The 24,737-nt window shown below is 32.5% G+C and overlaps 2 protein-coding genes across 2 annotated transcripts in view; one reads left to right on the top strand and one right to left on the bottom strand.

The window, feature by feature from the left end:
* Positions 1 to 24,737, bottom strand: part of LOC139487774 (28 kDa heat- and acid-stable phosphoprotein-like) — a 327,843-nt gene that overhangs the window by 124,192 nt on the left and 178,914 nt on the right. The gene's annotated exons all lie outside the window — the stretch shown is intronic.
* Positions 20,885 to 24,737, top strand: part of LOC139487768 (A disintegrin and metalloproteinase with thrombospondin motifs 3-like) — a 43,003-nt gene continuing 39,150 nt past the window's right edge. The window contains exons 1-2 of the mRNA XM_071272841.1: positions 20,885 to 21,292; positions 24,541 to 24,568. Of these exons, the coding sequence (XP_071128942.1) occupies positions 21,257 to 21,292; positions 24,541 to 24,568 (64 nt within the window). The 5' untranslated portion in view covers positions 20,885 to 21,256. The remainder of the gene's footprint in view (positions 21,293 to 24,540; positions 24,569 to 24,737) is intronic.

The raw sequence follows: 24,737 nt of genomic DNA on the forward strand, positions 1-24,737 counted from the left end.
TCCCAGTTTGACAAGAATTGTAATGCCGGTCGGAAGAAAACCTATTAAAGTGATCATATTTCGATTCCACAGGCCAGTCAGCGGGGTTGGTCATATATGTCGAGGATTGAATTCCACAGGGCATTGACATTTTCCATGATTAACTTGTCTGTAAAAAAAGAGAAGCCATCATTATGAATTCCAGAAATTACATGTATATGATTTCTATCTTCAGTGATAAACAAAATAGACACAGTTTTGAGCCAAATATTTGTGTGTCAGTATAAAATATCGCATTGAAGTGATCAACATTTCACGTTTAATATGACGACCTTTTTATGAAAAAAGTCGCAGAAGCGTACACAAAGCTTAAAAACCCCGTGTTAACGTGCCGGGAAAAAAGAGACAACAAAGATATGGGGAATGTTGAGTTGTTAACTCTAACTTGTTACACAAAAAAATGACAAAAATTGAATGCTTTGATTTTATTTTATGTTACAGTTGAAATAGCAGTGTATGGGTTTCGATCGTGTCCTACAAACGTAAGATGACTAAACATACCAGTATTTTATTTTATCTAAATTTGAACTGGAACATCAAATATACCATTCCAGGGTCTGTGTATCTGATCAGATACATTAACTACAATTGTAATATGTCTCTGGTCCGATTTTACTGTAAACTGGGACAAATAACTCCCCAACTGAAGTGAATACAATACAGTTATTTCCAAAATATAAGAAATCTGGATGACTGATCTTCGATACTTTCACAAATAATATAAATCTTTATAAATGAGAACCGTTAACTACGGCATAGCAGTACGGATGATAAATATTTTTTGTTTAAAAATGTGGTAAAAAAATAAAGCAGTTTGATTTTATGTTTTATGCATTTTCATTGGCCGAAGGTCATGTTAAACGTTTGAGTTATCTCTCGTTTACCAAAATTTACTTCCATAGTCTTTTAGATGTATCAGGGTTTACTATTGTCAGAGTCTATCTGGCTATAAAACCAGGCTCGTTGTCTCCGGAAATTTCATGTAACGAGTCAGTAAAAAAATGTTAGTTTTTATTTGTTCCGTCGATTGATAGCGTTTAATTTTGTCAGCTACAATAGACCTCCACTTTTTGAATTTGCTTGGAGTTCGGTATATTTGTTGGATATGTGGCATGGTTTACTTTTATTAATTCACGATGACTTGGATGGAGTGTTGCCTTATTGGCACTCAAATCACATCTTCTTATATCTATGAATGCCAATGAGACAACTATCAATCAAAGCTCAAATGAAGTGGATGTTAGCAAGTGTTATGAACGTTTAATTATATTTTCATGGAGTGTTGCCTTATTGGCACTCAAATCACATCTTCTTATATCTATGAATGCCAATGAGACAACTATCAATCAAAGCTCAAATGAAGTGGATGTTAGCAAGTGTTATGAACGTTTAATTATATTTTCATGGAGCATTTTGGATTGTTGCCTTATTGGCACTCAAATCACATCTTCTTATATCTATGAATGCCAATGAGACAACTATCAATCAAAGCTCAAATGAAGTGGATGTTAGCAAGTGTTATGAACGTTTAATTATATTTTCATGGAGTGTTGCCTTATTGGCACTCACATCACATCTTCTTATATCTATGAATGCCAATGAGACAACTATCAATTAAAGCTCAAATGAAGTGGATGTTAGCAAGTGTTATGAACGTTTAATTATATTTTCATGGATTGTTGCCTTATTGGCACTCAAATCACATCTTCTTATATCTATGAATGCCAATGAGACAACTATAATCAATTAAAGCTCAAATAAAGTGGATGTTAGCAAGTGTTATAAACGTTTAATTATATTTTCCTAGTTTTGTTTAGCCTAAAATATTGTTCCCGGCAAAATTGACAGTTTCCTATTTTGCGTTATGAAATTCCGCCAACACGTGGCATTCGGGAAACATCATTTGTTTTTCAGTTGTTATTTATACCACATTTCATGAGTAACTGCATTTTGCCTGCTTTATATTCCTAAATCGGTGTAAAGTCGGATGAAATTGTCCATTCCTTCAATAAAATTCTATGTTTACATTCTCGATAACTCGGTCACATGGAAACAAAAAGCACTCTGTTGCGATTCATGTGATGTTTGGTATCATGCAAATTGTCAAGGCATGTCATCTAATGTATATCAATGTATGGATTCATCAAATATATCTTGGGCATGCATACAATGTGGTATGCCAAACTTCTCCTCATCCATATTTGATCTTACCATACCTGAAAAATCAAACTTATTCTCACCATTATCAGAACATTCAGTAGGAAGTCCTGGCTTACCTAAAGCAACATCGTCACCTATAAAACAAACGTATATCAAAAAAGCTCAAAAGAAAGAAACACCATTGAAAATATTAACAATAAACTTTCAGTCTATTAAAAATAAAAAGGCTGAACTTGATGAAATTATTTCATCTGTACAACCAGAAATAATATTGGGCACCGAAACCTGGCTCAGTAGCGATATCTTATCATCTGAATTCTTTCCAGCTAATGATTACACAGTTTATAGGAAAGACCGCCCTCCATCCAATAATAACCAAAGCTATGGTGGCGTCCTCATTGCCATATCAACACAATTACTATCAAATGAAACCAGAGAATTACAAACAGACTCTGAAAGCATATGGGCAGAAATAAACATGACAAATGCAAGAAAACTCATACTAGGGTGTTACTATAGACCACCTTCAGATAATGGCATATCACTTGAAAATCTCAACATTTCACTTAATCGCATCAACAATAATACAAAAACCACTGTGATGCTAGGTGGCGATTTCAACCTCGGCCACATTGACTGGGAAGTACCATGCATTATTCCCGGCAAACCAGAAATTAAATTGCACACACAACTATTAGACATCATAAATGACAACTCTTTAGAGCAAATTGTAAATAAGCCTACTAGAGGTGACCGAATACTTGACCTCCTACTCACAAATACACCAAGTATAGTTAACAAGACAGAAACTATGCCCCCTATTGGGAATGCGGACCACGACATTGTCTATTCTGAATGCAATGTATCTTTAAAAAGAAACAAAAAACAACCTATCAAAGTATTACAATATACCAAAGCTGACTGGAGCAAAATAAAAATAGATTTAGGAACACTCTTATGCAAAATTAAAGAGCAATTTAAAGAATCAACCTCAAATATTCTATGGAATACATTCACAGATACTCTTACACAATCAGTAGAAGCTAATATCCCTCACAAAATAGTTACAAACAAGAAAAAACTACCATGGGTTAACAACAAGCTTAAAATTGATATCAACAAAGCAAAACGACTTCATAAAAAGAGTAGAAAAAATGAACAACTGAAGAAAAAGTACAAACATCTCAAAAAATCAATTCAAACAGATATGAGAAGATCCTACTGGAACTACATCGAGAACATGACATTTGATCTCCCAGTAAACGAACCAGATAATCCAATATTTAAAAGACAACCTAAAAATTTGTACAGCTATATCAAAAACATGAAAAATGACAGTTCAGGCATTGCAGCATTAAGAAAAGATGGCGTACTAACTGATAACACCGAAGAAAAGGCCAATTTGCTAAACAATCAATTTCAGAAGGCATTCTCAACAGAATCATCCAGTGAATCAATACCTGACATGGGAATTTCTAACCATCCAAAAATGAACACCATACAAATTTCAGAGAAAGGCATACAAAAACTACTAGGAAAGATAAACCCACACAAGGCCACAGGGCCAGATGGCATATATGGGCGTGTGCTTAAAGAACTAAGTAGTGACATCGCGCCCATAATAACATTAGTATTTGAAAAATCCCTGAACACCGGAAAAATTCCTACTGACCGGAAGCATGCCAACGTCTGCCCAGTATTCAAAAAGGGAGATAAACACAACCCTATCAACTACAGGCCTATATCACTAACATGCATTCTATGTAAGATCATGGAGCATGTATTAGCAAGTAACATCATGGCACATCTAGAAAATAACAACATTCTATACGATCTACAACATGGGTTTCGCTCCTCAAGATCTTGCGAAACACAGTCAGTGTCATTTATACAAGAACTGGCAAAATACAGCAATGACAACATCCAAATTGACGTAATTGTGATGGACTTTGCCAAAGCATTTGACAAAGTCCCTCACAAAAGACTACTTCATAAACTCAACCTGATGACACAGTTATAAAAATGATCCTTACACAAGTGTTAGAGTATTACACTGGATAGAAGACTTTCTTTCACTTCGCACACAAACGGTATTACTGGAAGACACCAAATCTGAACAAATACATGTCACTTCAGGGGTACCTCAAGGAACAGTACTTGGTCCTATATTATTCCTGGTGTACATAAACGATCTGAATGATTATATAAAACATGGCACTCTCAGACTTTTTGCAGATGATAGCATCATATACAAAACCATTAAAAATAAAGATGATTCAAAAAAATTACAAGAAGACCTAACAGCAGCAGCAAAGTGGGAAGAGGACTGGCTCATGTCCTTCCATCCGGACAAGTGTTCAGTCCTCCAAGTAACAACAAAGAAAACACCTCTCCCATATGACTACATCTTACATGGGCACACTTTGCAACAAGAAACATCTACTAAATATCTTGGCTTAACAATACAAACTGATTTAAAATTTAACAAACACATAAATAACATCACAGCAAATGCAACAAAACAACTAAATTTTATCAAAAGAAACCTTAAAGTCAGCTCGCAGTCAGTTAAAGAAAAGGCCTATATCTCACTTGTGAGACCAAAGCTAGAGTATGGTAGCTGCATCTGGGACCCACATACAAAATCTCAAAAATCACAAAAAGAAATGGTCCAAAGACGTGCAGCCAGGTATATATGTAATCGATATCATAACACCAGGTCTGTGACAAACATGCTTAACCATCTTAACTGGCCAACACTTGAACTTAGAAGAATAAGAACAAGGCTTATATTTTTCTTTAAAATTATACACCACCAAGTAGCAATTTACCCCATGAACCTGTTAATACCATCAGACAGTCGAACAAGACAATACACTCACAGTCACTCATTCAGGCACATACAGGCAAAAAAAGTTTTCATTCTATCCTAGGACAATCGTCCAATGGAACCTTTTACCAGTTACTGCTGTCCAATGCACCACAGTTGAAGCATTCAGAGAACAGATTCCTATATCTGTTCTCAACCAATACTACACCATGTAATGTAACACCTTGTAAATAGTTTTATCTTATATGTACAGTGAAAATCAAAAACAAGTTATTATTTCTTTATAAATTTTTGTTTTTAAACATAAAATTGTAAATTTTACCCACGCATGCACGGCACATAGTCATCAATATTATGATGGAGTGCGGAAACTAAAAGAAGAAGAACTTTAATAATATCATTTAACCTTGACCGGTAACGGACTATACTCTTACCATTCGTCTCAACTCGGCCGATTCCGTACCCTCATCTAATAGAAGGAGAGTAGCGGATTCTACCGAGGATTGCCGAATGTATTCTTACATGCGTGTTAAGAACTATAAACACCGGACTTCTCTTATAACGAAACGAATGTAAACTGATCTTGAAAGAATCCAAGAGGTAATAGCACATACACGAAAACACATTCAACCGTTTCAACATATTGTATTTCATTTACCTGTATTTATTATTATTGATAATAATAATCTCTGATACTTTAAAAAGTTGTTTAGTCATTATTTAATATCCAGAAACCAAAGATATTGTTTTAAATTAAAGATTGGCAACAATCTTTTCAGCAATTATAGGCAACGAGACAATGAGAAATGGGCAAACAGGATAGTCGGTTATGAGAGGTCATGACATGTAAAATAGGAAACACTTTAATTATGAAACATAACAGCCTAATTTTTAACAAAACAATTTACGAAAAATAAAAATAAATATGAACCATCGACAACAACCGAACCACAGGCTTTTGACTTGAGACAGGCACGTTGAGAATGTGGCGGTTTGGAACAAGTTTCTGGGCGCTCAATCCTCACCTAACATTGGACAATGGTGTTACAGAACAACATATGAACACACTGTAAAAAAACAGAGTTGATGAAAAGGGCAGATCGATACAAAGCAGGAAAAAGCTCAAACAAAATCTCAGGACGTGGCACTGTATTTATCCATGATCCCTCATTCATAACAACAAAACAGACACGAAGAACAGATCTGATGCTACTCACAGTTACTAACAGCTAATTCAAAGCCATTAACAACAAACATAAAAAATCAAAAACCTTTTCACGTGGGAAAATCTCAACCGATCAATTACTTTTGTATTTATCAAATTTCTACATATAGTGGAATAATGTGTAGTTATTAGAACAATGTCCTGTTATTTTGACGATAGCATCATTATATCTAAACAAAGTTAGAGCAACACATGTACAAACAGTATAACCGAATGATGTATACGTATTTGGTTATTGCGTCATGATTTTGTTAATTGACGAGACTGACACATTCATAAACAATACGTATACATTGTTTCCTTCTTATTGTTTTTAAAGTGCCAGGATAGATACGTGTACCAAAAACACAAACACAAACAAACAAATGGACGGACAAAATTGATCTAAAATTACCACAATTCATCTTTAACTAAATATTACATATACCAGAAATAGAAAGAAAATTTAACAAGCAAGTTTCTAAACAACATGCCAAGCTCTAAACCCTTTTTCAGTGTTTAGACAAAACAAATTGTGAATGATTAAACAGAGCACATTAAATAAACATCTTCATTCAATATAAAATTCTCATAGCATTAAGAAAGAAATACAGACAAAGAATAGAATCTCTAAATACCGATGGTTTTTTTTATTCGAGCGTCACTGATGAGTATTTTGTAGACGAAACGCGCGTCTGGCGTAAATACAAAATGTAATCTGGTATCTATGATCAGGGCCGTAAATTGCCTGCCCTGTAAGGGGAGGAAGTTTATTATCGCCGAGTGGAGCGAGGCAAATTAAATTTAGCCCCATTCCATGCAGAAAAGGATATTTTTTCGGGCCTTTTCCTTGAATGCAATGTACCTCCCAAGAATACACGACTTGTTAATTTTTTGTTACATTTCAATAAATATGCGCCTGGAATATATTAAAAATAGTTATAAACCAGAGTTAGATTACGTGTCCCGGTAGAGTAAGATTTATTTTCGCTTTATCCTGCTTTAAGACTCTTTACAAGCTATTTTTACTTAAGTTTAGGGGAAATTTTGCAAAGACTTAAAAGGAAAGCCCCCTGAAGTTTGGTCATTTTTTGTGGTTTATCCGGCTTATTTGGCTGTTCAAATCGAACTAATTTTGACTTCGTTTCAAAGACACAATTTTTAAACCTTAAAATGAAAATGCATACTCAATAACTCATAATTTTATCTATCAAGTTCAAATTATTAAAACGTAACAATATTTGTATACACCAAAAAGTTTTATCCTGGCTTTGTAAAGGTGATTTTTTCTGACTGGAAAAATCCCATCTTTTTAGCACTTCTATGCATTCAATATTGCCAACTTTGTATGCAGATGCAATAGTATTTGGTGGGAAATTTTATGTGTGCAAAGGAGTTAAGTTGGGTACCAACCGTTCAGATCCAAATATTGAACACACCTGCATGCCATTATGATTAACCACCTTGTTGTTTTAACTTACAACCAGTGCTATAAAAATAATGCATGATTTTAACCAATTTTTTCTTTTCAGTGTTTTTTTTCTCCATTTTTTTGTGTTTTTTTTTGTTAGCCCACAATAGAAGGCAACTGCCTACATGCATCTATGTAATTTACGGCCCTGTAGGATGAGTTTATTATGATTATGACATTATGTATGTCTTCGGACATTTTTAACAAGAGCCATTCACCAATCCGCTATCAATTATGCCTCATCATTTGATACGACTCAATAATGTATTTAAACCATATAGCAACACTAAGGTTGGCACCAGGAAGCATTTTATGTGTGCAAAGGAGTTAAGTTGGGTACCAACCGTTCAGATCCAAATATTGAACACACCTGCATGCCATTATGATTAACCACCTTGTTGTTTTAACTTACAACCAGTGCTATAAAAATAATGCATGATTTTAACCAATTTTTTCTTTTCAGTGTTTTTTTTCTCCATTTTTTTGTGTTTTTTTTTGTTAGCCCACAATAGAAGGCAACTGCCTACATGCATCTATGTAATTTACGGCCCTGTAGGATGAGTTTATTATTATTATGACATTATGTATGTCTTCGGACATTTTTAACAAGAGCCATTCACCAATCCGCTATCAATTATGCCTCATCATTTGATACGACTCAATAATGTATTTAAACCATATAGCAACACTAAGGTTGGCACCAGGAAGCAAGAACTGCTGATCCTTCCGGGGTTCATGTGCTTATACCAAGTTTTTGATTACGTTTGTGCTCCTTGATCTTTAGTTTACTGTGTAGTGTTTTGTGTCCTGATTGATTTCCCGTCAGTTTGGCCTATAAGTGTCACATGTTTTTCTTTTTATCATAGATTTTGAAAGCCCCTTTGGTGTTTTCTCATTCTTATTAAAACTTTTAAGTAGGTTCGGCTGTTGACCGTACTCCTTTGATTTTTCGATCACTGAATTGAAACAATCAACACGGAAAAGTCACTAACTATACAACACTAATATTTTAGACAAAACAAACCTGTTCAAACGAGACAACGAACGGTACCTTCCGGATTCTAATGATATTTATAGTTCACGGTGAATAGGAACTTTAATGGATATACATGTGGCGAAGATATTTCTTACCCTGTCCGATAGTGTAACTGTTGGTCTATTTTTTCTTGTAAAATGGGAACTTGATGATATCTATGACGATTATTTGAAACAAGGTATTAAGTGCAAAAAAAATAAAACACAACAACAAACAAAAACAAAAAAAACAAACAAAAACAAAAAAATAACAAACAAAAACCAGACAAACAAAAACAACTTTTCATTCACGTTTACTTTTCATTTTGCTAATTACGTTTGTTATAGAATTCAGGAACGGTGCACTTATATAATTACAATGGTTTACCTTTTTTGCATGATAAATACAAATGTGAACTAACAGGATAAGCGCTTATTGTTTTCCAATTCACCTATGCTTAAAGTGATTATTCAGGACACAGACCAACCAACCATACAAAATGCAAAAGCGATTCCTCCAATAATGATCCAGTCACCAAAGGAACAACTCATGCACAACGAGTGTCACTGCGGCAAACAGAGAACATGACTTTATCAACAAGTCCCCTTTTTGCACTGATGGAAAATTAACTTCTTATTTCTCTTTCTGATCATATTAGTTCCTCTTTAGTTTTTAACAAGTTCAGTTTTCTAAATTGTTAGTTTTCTTTGTGGTGTTTTGTAAGATATTGTTTTTTTTTGTCGTTGAAATATATCTAAAAAGTATTTCTAGTAACTGAACAGAGAAGACGAAATGAATAAATTTTTCAACAACACATTATTTTATTGAACTTCAGTATATATGCTATTATCTTGTTACTGTCTCTTCGTCAATCTATTTTTTTGTCCCTGATATTTTTGCACTTCAGATGCAATAGTTAAAACTATTATATACATCATGATTTGATTTACCTCTGCACTTATTGTCCCTTGACCTTATAATACTAATAGTACTGCAAAAAATATGTATGTATCATCATTTTTACAAAGCAAGTTACCAATAAGTAATCAGAAAAACAACTAAATCATGTATGTATCATTGCATTTACGTAAGAGCTCTAATTACCCTAAACATATATTTGCTAACATATACCATCACATAGTCAAATTAATTTGCAGTAAATTGATGTCTGTCGATTCGTCTTTTACTAAATCCTATTCGATGTTCCAACTTATAGACTTAAGTAAAAAAAAAATAGGGGTGGTACTATGATCGCTAAAAGGACAAGTATCCAGCAATGATCTAAATACTAGAATGTAAACAACTTTAGGTCACTCCTAGCACAAATTTGATGGCTTCACTATGTCAGATTAGTAAAGTTAAATCCCAATCTTATTATAATAAGTTCTCATCACTTGCTCCTCGAACACGGCGACATATAAAAAATCGAGGAGCAAGTGATGAGAACTTATTTTAATAAGATTGGTTAAATCCTTTTTTCGATTTTTCTTGAAAGACAATATGTTTTAATAAAAAAAAATTATTGACAGTTGCATGACCACTGAAAAACCATGAAAATTTTCCCATGTCCATGCGGCCATATTAATTAAAAGTAAAATAACCAGTAAAAACAGAAAAAAAATGTTTAAATATAAGTTCAATAATCTGCTATAGGGTCCGCAGTTTAAAATGGGAAAGTTTTCAAATGATGTGCTTAAAAAAGAGAAGTACTGATCATATCTACATGGGAACATTTTGTCATCTATTTAAAGATAGAGGAGTGAGCAGTAAGATATAAAAAGGTGTTCCCCTATGTAGATAAAAGCAATAGTTTTGGTCATATTTTTTAGGCGAAACATTATTTGAACTAATTCCTTGGATCTGTTATTTTAGAAAACGTCAAAATTCTCCATTTTCGTCTTTTGTTAAATAATTTCTAATTTCTTTACTACGGGTATCCAAGACGGCGTTTTTTATGATTCCTTATTCTATTTACCAAATGACATGATTTTTTCAATTCATATGTTGCTTTTGTCTTTATGACGAATAAGTAATAAATGCCTTATCAGTAAGTTTTGTAATATTCTTTCTTATTTTATGTCAATTATGCTTCAAAGATTTTGACTGTTTTCTTCACGCCTGATAACAGTTGTGTTTTCATTGTTTTAGTACTATTTTAGAATAACCTTCACAAAGATTTAAGAGGGCGATGAACTTATGACAAATTACTGCTACTGGTCTTGTTTTTCTATTATTACCAAGTTTCTACTTTCGAAAGTATAGCTATTTTATGTATAATATATATTTATTTTTGTATAAAATCTCATAAATGTCTATAACAATTATATAAGTTATAGATTATGAGAGCTATATTTTGCAGCTTTTAATTTACACTGTTAATAAATAAAGTATAAATTGTTGTATAAATAACTAACTTGTTTATCATATGACTGCTATTTTTTTTATCTGAAAGGAAATGGTGAAATTACGAATGAACACACAACGGTTTTATTGCCCCTCGTGTTTTCTTTAGATACGATTTTGAAAAGGTAATGGACGCCAGTGACACCAAGTAAATGAGCTGTGTCAGTAAACATTGAAATAAAATACAAAACTCAATAGTTCTCAGAATTTGACTTTTGATCGACAAAGGCTGCCTAAAATCATGTTTTATAATCCTTCATCATGGCCATTATCATAAATGATCATTTTATCCGAATTTTCAGTGTTTGTTGGGCGAGTTTTTTTTATGCTTTGTTTTTATTTAGCACGAATCATGTCGTTGTTTTTTTCTTTCTTTTTTGTGTTTCACATTAACGGTCATACCTAGTACTATAGTTTACTATACATTGTGCTCATTGTTAAAGGTCATATGTTATATTTTTGTCTATATTCTCGTACAGTTGTATTAAGAAATCTGAAGTATAATTGTTCCTTATTTTAATACAAATCATCGGATATTTGCTGATTCAAGACCACAATTATCTATCATCGACATTTTGTGTTTCTTAACTGCATTTTTTCAAATGAATAATGATGTTTTTTGGGGAGCAAAATTTCGCTTGAGTACTTAAAATCGAACTTTAAGATTATTCCACTTGACACAACTCATGAAAACCACATAGAAATATTACTTTCCAATTATTGTTTCGACCTCTACTGTTGAGTACAATGATGACGAAGAGCGCGTTTTGGCGTTCTTGTACATGTAAGTCTGTTATCTTTGAGTATCATCAGCCCATTTGTCGGCAATCCTTTGTGATTAACCTTCATTGATGTGGTGATTTTCTATTATAAACTGTACATAAAATATTAAAATCATTTGAAACAATTAGTTTTGTCCCAATAGCATCGATCAACTTTTAGGAATATATTCCAAGAAAAGTACAAAGTAAATGAAATGTGGAAAAAGTTTGATAAAAAGGCAGCTGATACAACACTGCATTCGTAAGACAATGAAAACTAATGGAGGATTGTTTGGTATCAAGTCTGATAAGATTTACAATATTGATAGTTAAGGTGGTATGGGAGTCTTAAAAATGAGAGAATTTGTTCATACTTTGCCACAACGCAGTATCTATTGATATATGTTCAAAAACATAATAAAAATGATAGATCACCGAGCATTTTCTCAAGCTACAGGTTATGAAAAATGGCACATTGTTTATGGATTATACAGGGAAAACATCATTATGTGATAAGAAGCTAAACTTAATGATAGAATTGTAAAATAAAATACGAGAACATAGTTTTTAGAAAATGCTTTGAGAATATCAAAACAAAAGATTTTCCGGTTAAATTTCAAAATAGCAAAATTCTATGTAGATTCCTTCAGTAAATGCACTATTTCAGAGTTACCTACCCTTAAAATGGCAATTCAAAAACATTATTACATGTATATGTAATTAAGCTAAAATAATTTACACTCGAAAAAATATTAATATTTATAAGTTATAATCTTATAAATTTGATCTTTTAAATGCAAATTCACATTTGTTAACTGCATTCCTACATCCTGTTTTGCTAACTTGATTGAAAATCTTGACCTTACATTCTCCGTTTTCACATTTCAAGATGGGGAAAGACACCCATACCACCTTAAGAGGTATTACTTATCAATGGACGCAGAAGGCTGAAGATCGATTGTAATTAATAATTTTTCTGAAGATGTTGCTTTTCTTTAGCGCAATTACACAATTAAATGAATTGTAAATATACAAACAAAAGATGCAAATATCGAAGTACAGATGAAACCCTCGAGATTTGCTAATCTACCAGCAGCTGGACCGACCCGGTTCAGTTATGTCGTTTAACAAACGAATTATATGTTTTCCGTGCGCACACGAAGTGTTACTTTAGTATTTTTTACCAAGTAAGTAGCGGCGTAGGTTTATTGATCTAAATATGTTCCCGTTGAGTTCAAGTTATAAATGATACCTTTGACGTAAGGATACTATACAGATATGTTAACTTGTTGATAGCACGAAAACTAAAATGCTCTTATTGGAACAACCATATGGGGTTATTGGAACAGACAACATGGGCTTATTGGAACAACCCTAAATGGAACTATTTGAACAGCCAAAAACCGCTTATGGTAAACTTTGTTCACGGGTGTTGCAACTTTTGAGCATAATTACAGAATTCTTTGAACTAAAAATCTACAATAACATGTTTTATTTAAATCATGCCAATGCCATTCGACAATATCTGTAATACTAGTAACTATTTGTGTTCTCGACATGTCGATTGTTTGTGCGAGTTAAATCAGAATTAACAATCATACGAACGTCCCTAGTAACCTTTTTTGAAGGTCAATCAGTATTCTAATTATGAGCATTGGAAAAGGTGACCTACAGAATTAAGACTATTTATGTTATTGCTATTAGTGCTATTTGTTATCACATAAGCAACACGACGGGTGCCACATGTGGAGCAGGATCTGCTTACCCTTCCGGAGCACCTGAGATCACCCCTAGTTTTTTGTGGGGTTCGTGTTGCTTATTCTTTAGTTTTCTATGTTGTGTCATGTGTTCTATTGTTTGTCTGTTGTCCTTTTTCATTTTTAGCCATGGCGTTGTCAGTTTATTTTCTATTTATGAGTTTGACTGTCCCTCTGGTATCTTTCGTCTCTCTTTTAGCATGCAAAGATTTCATTGCAATTGATCTGAGCAATCAATATATAAGTAAATATTAAAGATCTCGTTTTTAAACACACCTTACAAAAAAATTGTTCAAATGCATCAAAATGAAGAAAATCTAGTTGTTAAATACATCAAATTGTTACGCTTGAATTCAGACCTAACGCGTAACGCCTAACATAATTCCGTTAGCATATTTAAGATGTAGCAAAAGTCTTCGGCTCGATTTGGGATTCACGGTATAAAATCTTAGAGTCGTTTTGGAATATGCCGAGTAGTAATCAAGAAGAATATTGAACTCAATAAATGCTAAACAATTTGGCATATGACAGAAAGCTAACAGTTGATATGAGACATTTAGTCATACAGTCAATTTACAAACTCTTATCAGTGATCTGAAATAGGACAAACTCGTACTGTTTACATCAGAGGCCCCTGAGGGGCCTCGGGTGTATTGCCATCGCCTACTCTTCAAAGATCTTCAAAGATCAAAGAAATGCATATATAATTGATCATAATTAGTGTTGGGAAAATAACCGACATTATGAACCCGCGGACATTAAAGTGCAGAATAAAATTCCTTGTCGCTTCTTTTAAATTCATGTTTTCAATGGATACTAAGATTTTTTTGATTTTTTTAAATGCAAATTATTATATGAAAATGTTTTGTCGTTAGAAATATTCGTATATTAATCAAACGATCTTCAATATCAATGATATACCGAAAAATTGTTGTTGCGGATGAATATCACGAATGCATATTCATGAAGTGAGCAAGAGCGAGAGAGAGAAAATCAATTCACGCAATTACACACAGAAAGGTAATTATATTTCAATTATTTGATTTAGAGTAACATCTTTAAACCGGTTGTAGCATAATTGTCTATAATATTAACGTAGCAAAATCAGGAATATTTAATCTGACACAATATTAAAATATTTTTCAGGCCGCGTCCCCAGCACCCATTGTTTGAGAAAATCAATCCCACTGTTTGAGAAAATCCCTCCTTCAAAGGAGCACTTCGCACAATGACGAATAATGTTTATATAAATATCTAACAAGACATACTACGTACGCCTCGTGAGATGAGTGTTGGTTGAAAATACCTACAAGGCCCTTAAAGATAAGTTCCTTTCTTCATATTCTTTAATGCAACTATTTGTTTTTTTTAAAAGATCTCAACATTTTTTTAAGTTAAATTTCTTTTCTTCATAAATAACAAGTAGATTGATCACTTGGACACACACGTGGAACTATTTTCTGTTTTTTAAGGTACTGTTTCGGATTTTCGCTCCTTTTCCGACTTGGTTACTTGCATTTGTATATTTGAATAATTATGTCCCTTGACTAGAAAAAAAAGCGGATTTTGTGAATGAATTTGTAAGTAATTCTTATATATAATTATTGGTTGAAATAATTGTATTTTATGTAATAATCAGAGATTCTTCGACTTCTTATTCTTCCAAAAGAATGAAAGAGATGGATTATTTTTGAGTGTGAATTATGACTCTTGCTCTCTCGTAAAAGCAAAAGTCTTATTTTAGTCTCAGAATTTGGGTAAATCACATTTACTGAATTACAATTAATGGCGTTGTCCGTACCATTTACTAGCCTCTAGATATATTTAGAGAATCCTTACAGTTTTAGAGGTATAAATGTAGATTAACTGTCATGTTTTTTAAGTCTTCCTTGTAGTATTGTATAATTTTGGACCATAAAATACATGTCACATGTACATGTATTGCCAAAATTATTAAGTTGTGTAACCATATCAATGAATGTAAAATTTTAGGTATTTGAATTAGACATTTGTTCACGCATACATGAGTACTTGAGCAAATACAATCAGTTAACTGTCACTACGAGCACCCATGAGATCTTAAATTGAGCAAATATGATCACTTACATTTATGAGTAAAATTTGAAATAGATCTACTCAATTGAGTTAGATATATCAATTTTGAGACTAATCGAAATGGTTATTTGAGCACACATGTGGCTATTTACACTAATGAGAGCGATATTGGGATTCTGCATGAGTAAACTTAGCAAATCTTTATAGCAGTTAACTGACATGCCAGCTCCAGACTTCAATAAAACTGACTGAAAGATTATGATTTCATCGTATGAATATCAAGCACAATCCTTCCTGTTAGGGGTTTAGTATCATACCAATAATACTATCATAACATATATGAGAAGAACATAACCAGTGTCATGCCAACAACTGTTTTTTGAATAAATGTGTTTAGTTCCAATGCAAAGACCCTATAAGTGAATCAATATGAACGCCAAAATATGCAATCTTTAATGACCTGATAACAGTATCGTTACTATTCAAAGGTTTTGTTAGTTTCTGAGGTGAATACTGACACCTTTGTGCTATCTATAGATATTTTCATGTATAAATTGATAATTATTTTAACCAATTTATACATTTTTTAAATTTGTTTTTGACAATTTTTTGTTCATTTAAAAAAATAGGGACAACAGAGTTGGTGTATGTGGGTTCGATTCCCACCCTAGGCATTCATTTATATTGGCTGGTGCAAAGCGGGCAGTTTAGCTTAGTGGCCCCACACTGACTCTGTTGTTCATATGTCACTTAAAAAAATCAGGCGGCCTTGTTCGGGTCTTGCCATCTCTATTTTTCTTTTTGTAAATCATACACAACAAAACTATTGAATAATTGTGAAAATTATACCACAGATAACTATGGTAAAACTTGAATTGTTGTTGGCATAATTAAACTTGGCAGCAATGGCTGCCATCCAAGATCCAAAAAGTTTTTATATTGATGAATAATATATCAGATTTTGATTCTTTTGGTCACAAAACATTTTGGATGGTACACTGTAGGTGGTGGCCAAATTTTTATTCTTATAGGCTTATAGCTTTCGGGTCTGAAAATTGCCCAAAATCATCATGTTTTGACAAAATTTGGAACATAAAATGTACTCTTATGAAAAGAACTGATTTATTGAGCGTTAAGACTTTAGAAATATACCCATTTGAGAAACCAAATTGTGAACTTTTTGGAGCTTTATGTTAAAGTTTATATTTTAGGCCATTTTGGACAAGAAGTGAAACTTGTCCTTTGAATCAGTGGTTTCACACTAATAACCATACTATATATAGATAATACTAAGTATGATATCTGTTAGAAGATAGCTCTTTCACAGTACATTGTTAAACTTAAAGATAAATGTATACCAACAATGACCAATATTAATGATGGAATGAGATTATACACAGTAACATGTATATTATACTGTCAGTGGCGGATTCAGAGGGGGGCGTACAATGTACATGTATAGCTGCAGATTCTTATTTTATTCTTTTAAATATAATGGATAAATAATTGACTGTGTTGCAATAAAACCAAGATAACTCAGTGAAGTTATTTCTGAACATTAAAAAAGTTTTTGTTGACTGCAACAAAAATCTAGAATAAGGGATAGTAATATTGCTGTGTTAACATCCACTCCATTAGTGATTGATCCAAAAGCTAAATGTTCCAGAAAGTAGAAGACCTGGCCATGGATACTACATGAACAAACATTGTTAATAAATGTCATTTGTAGAGCAGGATCTGCTTACCCATCCAGAGCACCTGATATCACCCCCAAGTTTTTGTGAGGTTCATGTTGCTCAGTCTTTAGTTTTCTATGTTGTTTTTAGTGTACTTTTATTTGTCTGCATATCTTTTTTAGTTTTAGTCATGGAATTGTAAGTTTTGGTTTATAAGTTTGCTGTTCATCTGGTATCTTTAATTTAGCTCCAATATTACAATTTGTCTGTTTTAATATAATGATTGTCTTAAACCTCTTTATCACATGATCATAGTTCAGTGAGCATTGGTGAGTGACTATATACATGTAGCTACTCCAAGAATTGTTTGCTATGTTGATTCTCTATTATAAGTTATATGCTAACTATTTTTGTATGTGTGCAACTATATGGTTATAATGCCAATCTAACAGTTCTCATTTGACCACATAATCATTGATAATTCACAAAGTTAAGTATCCTAGTTCAAGTCAGTATATCAGATATAATATACATATATATATATATATATATATAGCATAGCAAATTATATTATTTGTACTTTATTGTAAGGTGAACATATCTGTCCGGCAAGTATAATATAAACACCTGTCATTTATCAATAATTCAACACAACTTGAGGTCCTCTGATGTTCAGTACTTCAGTACTTTGATTTTCCTTTGTAATTAGGTCTTTCCACTTTTCTGTGGAAAGACCTATTGTTTTTCTTCTGATTATTTTTTTTTTCTTCCGCCTAATTTTGTTCTTGCGATAAACATTTGTTTCGCAATATGTCGCTTAGATATTTTGTATATGATATCGAACAGTTTATGCGCTTTTGAAATTTCCCCTGCGTAAACGAATACTTTTCTTTGTAGGAGTTATTTCCCCAAACACTGTTTTCCTTGTTATCGCATCTCCTTCGCAACCGTAAAAGATTATGACAAATTTATTTTACAAAATTGCTCGTTATATCCTTGGCATGATTTGTCCTATTTTGACCGAAGCGATATGACCGCTCCATATGAGAGTTATTTCCCCTTATGCATCTGATATAAGTGATATGAATTTCTATCTTATAAATCATAAGTGATAGAGACCTAGGATCTTTTGATTTGAGGTCCTTGGTCCCAAAAAATGAAAATTAGGTCAAGGTCAAAGGTCAAGGTCATATTCTAATATTTGAATTTGGCTTATTTTCACTTATATCCAAAGACTGTATAAGATATCAACAAGTTATTTTTACTAAATTGTTAGTTGCGACATGTCGTAAGATGTAAATTTTGATTGCAAGCGTACGTTGAATGTAAAAGGGAGTTTTCTCCCCTCTTGTATTTAAAAATACGCGTTTGGTGATATAACTCATTAACTAAATATAATTAAGACCTATGGTCTTTTGATTTGAGGTCCTTGGTTTATGACCTTGAAATTAATCTCAAGGTCATAGCTCAATTTGACGTTCTAGATTTTGACCTTTGCTTTTATTCTATATGTATACATGATAAAGATATACAACTTTAAGAAAAAGGTATCAAACCATTTAACCTTGAAAAAAACAACCGGAAGTGACCTTTTGTAAACCGGAAGTAGCTTTTTTTTTGTACTTTATTAATATAAAAGTATATAGAACCAGATATTTTTGGAATTAGTGTCAAGTAAATATTCAAATATAATCGTAAGTAACATTTTTCTAACCGGAAGTAACAAATTATCTCCCTTATTTAAAAAAAATGTATGGAAACCAAATATTTTTGGAATCAGCGTACTAGAAGCTATCATTTGACGATTGAAATGACATTTTAAACTTAGTTTCACAACTTTCATATTAAAATACATTGTTTTGATGGAAAGACCTTCAATTGTTCTCTGAACAATTGGTTTTTAATTATTTTTTTTTTTCTTCCGCCTTATTTTGTTCTTGCGATAAACATTTGTTTCGCAATATGTCGCTTAGATATTTGGTATATGATATCGAACAGTTTATGCGCTTTTGAAATTTACCCTGCGTAAACGAATACTTTTCTTTGTAGGAGTTATCTCCCCAAACACTGTTTTCCTTGTTAGCGCATCTCCTTCGCAACCGTAAAATATTATGACAAATTTATTTTACAAAATTGCTCCTTATATCCTTCGCATGATCTGTCCTATTTTGACCGAAGTGATATGAACGCTCCATATGAGAGTTATTTCCCCTTATGCATTTGATATAAGTGATATGCATTTCTATCTTGTAAACCATAAGTGCTAAAGACCAAGGATCTTTTGATTTGAGGTCCTTGGTCCAAAAAAATAAAAATTAGGTCAAGGTCAAAGGTCAAGGTCATATTCCAATTTTTGAATTTGGCTTATTTCCACTAATTTCCAGAAACTGTATAAGATATCGACAAATTATTTTTTCTTAATTGTTAGTTGCGACATGTTGTAACACGTAAATTTTGATTGCAAGGGTACGTTGAACGTAAAAGTGAGTTTTCTCCCCTCTTGTATTTAAAAATACGTGTATGGTGATATAACTGATTAACCAAATATAATTAAGTCCTATGGTCTTTTGATTTGAGGTCCTTGGTTTATGACCTTGAAATTGATCTCAAGGTCATAGATTAATTTGACGTTCTAGTTTTTGACCTTTGCTTTCAGCTCATATTTATACATGATATATCCATGAGACTTTTGGCAAAAGGTATCAAACCATTTAACCTTGAAAAAAACAACCGGAAGTGACCTTGTGTAAACCGGAAGTAGCTATTTTTGTACTTTATTAATAAAAAAGTATATAGAACCAGATCTTTTTGGAATCAGTGTCAATTAAATATTCAAATATTATCGGAAGTAACATTTTTCAAACCGAAAGTAACAAATTATCTCCCTTATTTAAAAAATATTGTATAGAAACCATATATTTCTGGAATCAGCGTACAATAACCTATCAGTTGACGATTGAAATGACATTTTAAACTTAATTTTACAACTTTCATATTAAAATACATTGTTTTCAGTGGAAAGACCTTCAATTGTTCTCTGAACAATTGGTTTTTAATTCTTTTTATATTTGTGCTATGTTGTGTTATGTTATGTTGTCAATGTGTTATGTTTTGTTTTTACTTTGCTTTTATAAGATGTAAACTTTTGACAGGAAAACCAACAGGTTCTTTTATTATAACAACTTAGGATACTATTTCATTAACCTCTCAAACAAATGTACTTTTCGATAAAAATGTTGACAACATAACGCACTTAAAAAATATTTGCTGATAATTAGTTTTACGTACGTCAAACTTGCTGTAATTGCGAACCTAGTAACATAAATTAACTTCATATTATCTTTGTTCGCACTTATTCTCATGCTGATTTTTTTCGTTATCAGAGATGAAATATCAATTTTGTCTGATGTCTAAGCCCTTAATCATTCCTATGCCTTCTTGTTAATTTATATTTATTGTAACTGTGAACGTCACAAAGCTAACATCTGTGTTTTTAATTAACAAAACCGCAACATTCAAGTCTCGTTAATACTATTTAACGCAATGCACATACAAGTTGTGAAGAAAGCGTTTTACGCTTTTCCCACCTCTGAGTTAAGCACTGAAAACAGACGTCAATGCATTTTCTTTATGAACCCTGACAATTTTACAAGGATCACAAACATTTAATAGTAAACACTGTCTACAAGTGCACGTGGTTAACATTTCTTCCGGATTCACTACAACTAGCTAAATTGTTCGGTGAATTTTTCATTGCACTTAAAACAAGGGTAATGTGCACAATTGACCTCTGTTAACCCGATAAGATATGTGGTAATTGAAAAGTATCACACTGTTTGAAACTTATTTATATTTCTGGACGCTTCAGATCTTACTATCATAACTATGAACACTATTGGAATAAGTCTGGCTCTTTTTCAGGTAAGGTTCACATATTGATTAATTTGACAATTATAATTTATACAGTGGGAATTTTAGATCAAACTTTTTTTTTTAATCTTATATATTTTCTTATATATTTTATTATTATTATTATCATTATTATTATTATTATTATTATTATTATTATTATTATTATTATTATTATTATTATTATTATTATTATTATTATTATTATTATTATTATTATTATTATTATTATTATTATTATTATTATTATTATTTTTTTTTTATTATTATTATTATTATTCTCGCATCTGTTGTCGTTACACTAACATAGTAAAAACAATTCGTGGTTGCTTGCTGCATTCGTTCAAGGTCAAGTTGTTTAAACGCTAGTTTATATAACATTTTATTCAATAACTGTTTAAAACCTTGACAAGTGTGGGTGCACCTGTTTCTGATTATCCTCGGTTTCTTATATCTCAGCAGGAGTAGTGACTGATCTGTTACGTTCAAATCACTTTCTAGGTTAATCTTTTGCAAGACTGGTAATTTTAACCGTCGTATCACGATTATTATCCAAGGTTATAAGCCTGTCATAAAAAGAAAATTCGGAGTAAAAGGTCGATGCCTGTGGTCGATGCCACTGCTGTTGGACGTTTATCCCCGAACGAATCACCAGCCTAGTAGTCAGGGCTCATGTGCTGACATTTAAGTTCATCGATGCGTCTTTTTTTGTGTGTAAATTTCCTGTTCAGAAAACATTTAAATCATTGGAAACACTAATGTTATAATAGATGACCGCAACCAAGTTGGAAGCATTGGGTTTCTATTCTCTTCTACTGGTGTTTCTATTGTTGTGCTTAGCAACTGACAGTATTGTAGAAAATCAACATGCTTTTGGCATGATATATGTTAAGCCCGTGGTACCTTTGTTTATTTTTAGATAACATATACAATTCTAGTTTGTTTAAAAACCTCTTTTGTATTCACAATGAAGAATATCTCACAGATTATGAAATACGTTTTATACCTGCATTTCTGAATTATCTGGAGCACAACATAAAGTTTTATTAATTTTATAGTTATTGGTGTTTTTGCTTTTATAACTTTAAGATTGAGATTAAGAACATGACTAAAATATAATCAAATTCAATGAAAAAATCACCAGACACAATTCACATCCATATATATGTGGACATGACAGATGCTTCGAAAACAGTAATTATAACAGATTGGAGTTGTCCTGGACATTGTGTGTGTCGCATAAACAGATGAAAAGATATTTCAAATATATCCTTTTATTTTCACTTTAAAGATAAAGAAAAAAATAAGTATATACAGTTGAATCGTATCTGGCCCGAGACCACAATTAATTCCTCTATCATTTCTTTATAACGTTTTTTCGCATTAAAAAAGTTTTGCCTATTCTTTTTGTCTAATTTTTTGTGTGTGTAATGTACAGTACAAGTCCAAAAATATATGTAATTTTCAGAAAAATTGCATGTTTACATCATACAAATTTGGCCAATACACATCCATACCCCTATAGGCAAGTCAAGAGATGATCCGAAAAGTGTAAATATTACCTTTTTGCACCTGGCCTAATCACTCTTTCCTTATTAAAATCAGTTAAAATAAAACATCTTAAAGTTTATTTCAGCTCTCTTCTTTCATTTCCACCCCAGAAAAGCTAAGAAATGAATGAGAAAGAGAAAGAAAAAAAATAGAGAAAAAATACACTATAATTAAAGGGAACTATATTCGTTAATTGTGGTCTTGGGCCATCTATATATTAAGTGAATTTAGGAAATAAGACACTTAATGGTGATATCGGGCTGAACGTTCAGGAATGTGTCAACACTTATCTAATTATTCGTACAATAGAAGTCAGCTATGAATATAATAGTGAAATTTCCCTTTCTGAGAAGCAGAATACATGAACCTAATACATATGCTGAACACATTTGAATCAATTTTTTAGAGCTCGTGTCAACCATTGTGAATGCTCAGCTAGGGTTCATCAGAAGGTACCAAAACCTTGTTGATAACTATTCCGTATCAACTTCACCAAAAATACACGATGGTCTTGAAGTATAGATACTGGGTATTGACGTTGTTTATCATCTTAATAACGTGTTACCGTTCTTTTATTTACTTTTACTGTTTAGTTTGTTCTTTTGGTGGCGTTCATTTGACGTGGTTCTGTACTTATACACCCCGTCATTGTGTTATTGTTCTATGATAATTTTTGTATTCTTGTCTTAAATTTTATCTTATATGCTTTTGTATGCCTTTTTGTGTTTCTTGGGTACATATGACGTGGCTCTGTACTTATATATCCCACCATTGTGTTATTGTGTCATGGCAATTGTTTGGTTATATATCTTGTTTGTGTTTGTAGTGATTAAGATAACAACACAACGTTAACTGCTGTACACATATTTTTGATATTAATACCTAATTTTTCTGTTTGTTTTGTTCACACATTGTTGTCAAAATAATGGAAATGTATACGCATGTCATACAAGTGAGAGGTTTAGCTAGCTATGAAACCAAGTTTAATCTACCATTCACTACCTAAGAAAATACCTGTACCAAGTCAGGAATATGACAGTTGTTGTTCATTCGTTTGATGTTTTTGAGCTTTTCGAATTCATTGTTCCCATAGTTAAGTGCTGAGAGATTATCTTTTAAGCTTCTTAAATGTTCTTTTATGTTTATAAAAGGGGGTTCTCAACCCATGATAAAGGGGGAGGGGGTGGGTCCAACTATGTGTCCCCATTCAAAGGACGCCTCCGGGTGCGGGAATGTCTCGCTACATTGAAGACCTGTTAGTGACCTTCTGCTGTTGTTTTTTCTATGGTCGGGTTGTTGTCTCTGACACATTCCCCATTTCCATTCTCAATTTTATTATAGTTAAAAAAAAGGGGGGGTTCAACTCCCCGGAACCCCGCCCCTCTCCTCGGATCCGCCACTGCTTTTTATAATTCATTTCGATTATTCATTACACGGTGGTTTGCGTTTGTTCTAACTTGCCTTCCTGATACCATTTTCGTTTTTAAAGACAAAATTGACGTCGCTCACAAACATCTCAGTTGTAAGAGATGACTTCACTGTACCGGAAGTTAATAGCATAGCTTCTAAATCAGCACATCAGTCACTCGTTTCAAAATAAGTACAACATACAATGCAATAATAAAGGGGAACTAAATCAGGTATAATTTGTTTGTTTCATTATGTAACATGCATGTGCCTATTCTGTAAATCTTTTTTTATATTTCCAGAGCCTGTCAATATTATGCATATGCATGGGTAAGTATTACAACAACATATGTTAATTACATAGTTAACAATACAAATGTCTTATATATCTAGATAATCAGACCTGACTATCTTTCTCTCTTAGATTTTAATTTAATTACAAACTGCTGTTGCAGTCAGTAAGAAACGCTGAATTAGCATTTTATTTGACCTAAAACAT

This window comes from Mytilus edulis, chromosome 9 (genome assembly GCF_963676685.1).
Source record: "Mytilus edulis chromosome 9, xbMytEdul2.2, whole genome shotgun sequence".
Classification (NCBI taxonomy): domain Eukaryota; kingdom Metazoa; phylum Mollusca; class Bivalvia; order Mytilida; family Mytilidae; genus Mytilus; species Mytilus edulis.